General features: G+C 47.7%; 1 protein-coding gene across 3 annotated transcripts in view; it reads right to left on the bottom strand.

Annotated features, from left to right (window-relative positions):
• Positions 1 to 422: 422 nt before the first annotated feature.
• LOC147111760 (transmembrane protein 182-like) overlaps positions 423 to 6,000 on the bottom strand; it is a 55,794-nt gene continuing 50,216 nt past the window's right edge. For all 3 annotated transcript variants that reach the window (XM_085998964.1, XM_085998962.1, XM_085998961.1), the window contains one exon: positions 423 to 1,281. In XM_085998964.1, the coding sequence (XP_085855090.1) occupies positions 1,055 to 1,281 (227 nt within the window). In that variant the 3' untranslated portion in view covers positions 423 to 1,054. The remainder of the gene's footprint in view (positions 1,282 to 6,000) is intronic.

Genomic DNA, 6,000 nt, shown 5'->3' with positions numbered 1-6,000 from the left:
TCCTTTTACTATATGAACTTCTGACTAGAGAACGGCAAGTTCTAGCAATGGGAATGGCTGCCAATGTAACAAAACAGATAACCTGTCCTGCAACATTTATTGCACCCAGCAATCATTATGTAGAAGTTTGTGTATTGCTTCCTTTGAGTGCAAGGTTGGTGTGATAGCTTGTATGTATGACCTGTACTTCGATGTGTCTTGCCTTGGCACAGAAAATTCTCTTAACATAGAAAAGTGGCAATCACCAATTCCAACTTCACATCCGTTCTACCTGTTACCACCAATAGGACAAAAAGTCCACTGTTCTGTTCTCTTGCTGGGTTTGGCAACTGGTTTATTCCATTGGCACCAGTTTTGAGTTGTATATGTAGGCTACATCTGTACAGAAGGATTAAGTGATCAAAATACACAACACAGTCTGCTTTATTTCATCTGCCATCAGTCAATGAGTTTAATTGGTACTTTCACGCCTGGTTCACAAATTAATTCCCGACCTCACAAACCTACGTCGATAACTGGTAAACTCCATCTCCAATGGGTAACTGGTTCAATGTGCATAACAACACCGTTCCTGGTATCATTAGACATTGAAAACAGTATCAACACCCTGAATTTCACCCCTAAAATTCCTGAACTCTTTAAACTATTGCAGTTATTGCATTAAGCTATCCTTTAATATTTATCTTAGGAGAAATCAAGAAAAAAATAATTTCTTAGAGTAGCAGCAGTAAATACATTATAAATTGCTAAGCAAAATAATACTGCCTCTTTAAGCATCAGGTGGGATGGGATAATTATTACATTAAAACCTAACACTGCAAGGCTGTAAAATATTTAGTTTGAGGTTATTTTTCATTTTTAGGGATACTTCCAAATAGTTAACAAGACAAAACCTTGTTCACTGTATACTATATGAAGAGAATAACCAAAATACTGTTTGAAGATACAGACACAAGACAAATGAACTTTCATTTTCTATGTGCACATTTGGCAAACTCTGTTTGCATTAAAAGCATTGATTTCTAATTATGTAAAGCACTTCAGAAGTTGTCTTTTAATCAAAGTGAATTTGAATGGTGTGGCCTGCAAGGAGGAACAGCAAGCCTGCCAGCAAGGAGAAGAATATCCCAATGGGTGCAACTATGAAAGACCATCCGTACTGAATGTTTAGTGTAAAATCAGGACAGAGCTGGATTCTTTGCTTCTGAATGTATTCTTGAATATCAATAACAGTTTCGATCCAGATGACATACATAATAACAAGTATTGTAAACAAAATACCTGGGAAGGGAAAAAAAAAGAAAAAATCAATTAAAATAACGTTAAAAAAATTATTTATGTTCAAATGTTATATTTTTAAACACTATTTTTCTCCCTGTTACCACCACCAGGTGCATTCTCCTCCAGCCAGGAGAGCTGGATTTTAATTAAAATTAGTTGCTGATGTTAAATTTTAGCCTAGGCTTAATTATTTTACTCTGGAGAGAACAGTTCATTGAAAACAGTTTGAATACAGCATAAAATTGTAGGAAACTGGCAATGAGATGTTATTATTGCTATTTTTGACAGAAAACACCTAGATTTTGATATTGGCGGGAAGGCAGCGCGATGGGAGGGTGGGGGGAGACCTGGAAATCTAGGGGATTCAAATTTAACAACAGGACCTCATTAGCATTTCTTAATTCTACACAATAACATTTATTTGTGCAGTGAGCTATACGACCTGTAAACTCAAAGAAGCTCACATTAGATCAACACTTCGTAAAAGATGTGAATCAGTGGCCACTAGGGGGTAGATATTAACACCACAATGACGGTCGGGGGAGGGTTAAAAATTCAAAATCGCAAAATGCTACCCTAACCCGCTGCATACGTGTCTGACGCCATTTTTACAGCAGCGGATTGCATGGCGTGTCTGTGTCCCGTTCTTGAGAGGCGGGACACTTTACTATAAGATAAATCAGGCTCCCACAGTGCAGTTGGGAGCCTGATTTAAATGTAACGGTTGTCGGCCGGGTTTCCGAGGGCTTGGGAAGCTCGGCAGCTAAACGAAGACAGGAGCAGTTGGCTGCAAGAGGCAAGTGCTTTTTATAGCATTGCTTGTGAGCCTCCCCCACCCCCGACCCCTCAAGCAAACCTTCCACCAATCGTGGCCGCTCCTCGCTGCTGCAATCTGCCGAAACGCCCCCTCCACCCTGCAATCCCGAGCTTCCTGCTCCACGATCTCCCGACCCACCCCCCAACCTGCAATCCCGAGCTTCCTGCTCCACGATCTCCCGACCCACCCCCACAACCTGCAATCCCAAGCTTCCTGCTCCACGATCTCCCGACCCACCCCCCTCCAACCTGCGTTCCCGAGCTTCCTGCTCCACGATCTGTCGCCCCCCCAACCTGCGATCCCGAGCTTCCTGCTCCACGATCTCCCGACCCACCCCCCCAACCTGCAATCCCAAGCTTCCTGCTCCATGATCTGTTGCCCCCCTCAACCCGCGATCCCGAGCTTCCTGCTCCACGATCTGCCGACCCCACCACCCCCCCCCACCCCGCCGCAACCTGCAATCCCGAGCTTCCTGCCAAGTAATAAACTACCTCAGATGTTATAAATATTTGCATTGATTTTTATCACTTCGACTCAAGCTTAGACAAGAACACATACAAAATATGTTATCAATTGGCTCAGTTTTAGAGCTGATGGGATAGTAGCAGGATGTGGGTTGCAATCATTCCCAAATGGCAAGTTTCCAATTTTAGTAAGACCTATTGAGTGAGGTTTAGATGCCTTCACGGATGGCGACAGGTATCAGCAGTTACATCACGCTTGTGTAGCCATCATTCAGCAGGACCTCATTCTTGCCCTTTCATAACATCTGATCTGACATGCTATTGAATTAAATTACACAATTTGCCATGGTGAGATTTGAACTCATAAACTTTGGGTTATGGAACTGGAGTAGAAACCCAAAGTTTATGGGGTCAATTTTAACTCGGGTGTGGGGAATTGTCGGGTTCCCCGAATTTAGTGTTTCCCACACGAATCTAAATGGATCTGTGAGATTGATGCCATTTTAACTCAATTGGCCAATTGATTTCCAACGTGTGGGAAGCCTTGGCAATTGAGTATTTCCAGTCAGAAAGTCGCAGAATATGACATCATCATTGCTGCTGCTTTTAAGGTGCACAGCAAGCCTTGCTTCTTCTGCAGGCTTCCAAACTTTACCATTAAGATGGCACAGGAGCCTGCAGGAGCAACGGCCAGCAGGAGGGCAAGAGCTGCCCCAAAATTTGATGAGGCTTCACTCCAGGCATTGCTGGATGGTGCTAGGGCCTACAGGGAGGTCCTGTTCCCTTCTTCAGGGAGGAAGAGGCCTCCCAGTCAGACCAAGGCTGTGTGGCTACAGGTGGCTGGGGAAGTCAACTCCTTGGGGCTCACACGGCGCACCTGGATGCAGTGCAGGAAAAGATTCCATGACCTTCATCGCACTGGAAAAGTAAGTACTGTATGAAGTTTCCATCACCCTCAATCTGATCCCCGTTGCCTTTCCTCACCAGCACTCAGCTTTAGCAATCTCTTCCTCCACATCCCACTTGACACTCACATCCATGCACCCTTACCCATTCCCTCTCTCTCTATGCTCACATTCACATAACTATTCCACCATGCAGCCCTCACACGCCCTCTCAGTCTGATGCTTTTAAACACAACTGACAACACACAGGGAGGGCCCTTGGTCTTGCAACCTCACTCCATCTTTGTCTCCTTCTAAGTATCTATGCTATGCAATCTCTGCGCTCACTCCTTCATTCTCACTCAACCTCCATTTGTCTCCCTCATTGCAGGAAAAGAGAGCTCACAACAGGAGAGAGCGAGCCAGGACAGGAGGAGGGCCGCCCTCATTAGCCCAGCTCACCCCCTGGGAGGAAGCCGTCCTGGAGATTGTCGGGGCTGACAGAGATGCGGATGTTGGGGAAGGACAGACAGGTGCATCCCCGCAAGCTGGTGACAGAATAGTTTTCCATCTCTCGCATTGACATTGCATGAGTCGCTGATAATGATTCTGAAGCTACATCATATGGACTTATGATCATCTGCAAAATGCAATGTGCATGTAACCTTGGCATCACATCTCTAACTTTTTCCTTGACTCCCCCACAGGACCATCGAGAGCCCCCATCCCCAGTGTGCAGGAGGAAGAGCCTGAGATGCCAGACTCCTCAGAGGAATCTGCAACCTCTGAGGGCGCAGCGTCAGCAGAAATAAGCGCACCCAGCACTAGCGCAGACACTCACACCTCGGTGGGATCTTCGGGGCATAGAGTAGAGTTGTCACCTGGTGTATCACAGCTCACAAGTGAGCATCAGCAGATTGTGGAGACAGGGACAGCAGTGGAGAGTCCTCGTCGGAGGGCACAGGAATCTGCCAGCTCGGCTCAGCTGCATGTCGATCCTCTGCCTCTGGGTCCATCTGTAAGATCAGAGGTGATGGAATTCCATGCACAGATGCAGGAGTCTCTGGCAGGTTTTGTCTCCAGGGTCGCTGCGAGTGTGGAGCGAATGGAGGAGTCCATAGCGATCATGAGCAGAGCCTTTGTGGAGTCAGTGGCGCATGAACACATCAACACGGAAAGGATGGCTACCTACGTGGAAATGATTGCTGCCTCCGTGGTAAGGCTGGCTACCGTAGAGGAGAGGATGGCTACGGTAGAGGAGAGGAGGGCTACGGTAGAGGAGAGGAGGGCTACGGCCATGGAGGAGGTTAGTCGCCAGGGTATGGAAAACATGGTGAGTGTTCAGAATAGAATGACATCTCTTGAGGAGCGATGGGTATCTATTGAACAGAGAAACCAGACCTTCATGGAAGTCCTTCTGAGTAGGACTGCCATTGCAGATACGAGTCCCCATGGCCCCCCTGATGTGCAGCAAGGTGCTCTCAAGCCACTTGCAGGCACTGAGGGGGACCTGACCCATGAGAGGGAGGTTGGTGGCAGACCTCAAGGAAGTGGGGGCTCCTCTCCAAGCACTCACACTTCCATGCTACTGCAGAGTCCTCGGTCAGAGCCCCGCCAGAGTCCACACCCAACTGAGATAGACGTCGGAACTCCTGCACAGCCGCAGGAGCAGCAGACTGCTGACGAGCCCTCACAGGCTCACCACCCCAGAGGACGCCCGCCAAAGGTGTCGAGACAGGAGCAGCAGGAAAGTGAGCAAGGGGCCCCCACATCTGCTGAAGCCACAGGGGAACCACTACGTAGGAGCATGTGTAAGAGGAAAATAAAGCAGAAATAGTCACAAGGGTAGTCACTTGGGTGAAATGTGTATTTTTAAAAATGCCATCAGTTGTTTGTTTTGCATAAAAATTCTGATGGCAACTGCTGCAGTTCTGGCGTGTGTCATTTCGCAAATGGGGCTTTCACATTGCGGGCTTAGGATTACTTGCAGTTGTCAGGATGCTGGTCAAATAGCTTGGAATCGGCAGGGTTTGGCCATTGTCGATGCTCAGTTAAGAAGCTGCGAGGCAAAAGAGTTTGATTTACTAGGCTAAGCAAATCTGGCCAGGATGAGTGCGTTCCTTGCATCCCGGGCAGCAATGTTCTCACATAATGCTGCCGCTGGTTGATGGGCCTCTGCAGGATGCTCGTTCTCACCCTCCTCATCATCATCATCATGAGAAGGGTATGTGAGGAGCCACTTGGTCCTCAGGAATCTGCAAGCCACGACGCTGTGCCATGTTGTGGAGTGCACAGCAAACCACGACGATTCTGGAGACCCTGGCTGCTGAGTACTGTAGGGCTCCACCTGATCTACCCAGGCATCTGAAGCGCATCTTCAGCAAGCCGATGGTTTGCTCGATTACGGATCTAGTGCAAATGTGGCTGGAGTTGTGGCGTTCCTCAGCTTTGTTGCCTAACCTCCTCAACGGCGTCATTAGCCAGGTCCTCAGGGGATAGCCCTTGTCTCCAAGCAGCCATCCGTGAAGTTGGTCTGGCGGCCTGAATAGCGGAG

This window comes from Somniosus microcephalus, chromosome 10, assembly GCF_052327205.1.
Source record: "Somniosus microcephalus isolate GS21.2 chromosome 10, FLI_Smic_1.0, whole genome shotgun sequence".
Lineage (NCBI taxonomy): Eukaryota > Metazoa > Chordata > Chondrichthyes > Squaliformes > Somniosidae > Somniosus > Somniosus microcephalus.
The sequence above is the reverse complement of the archived record's forward strand: the minus strand, read 5'-3'. Positions and strand labels throughout refer to the sequence as shown.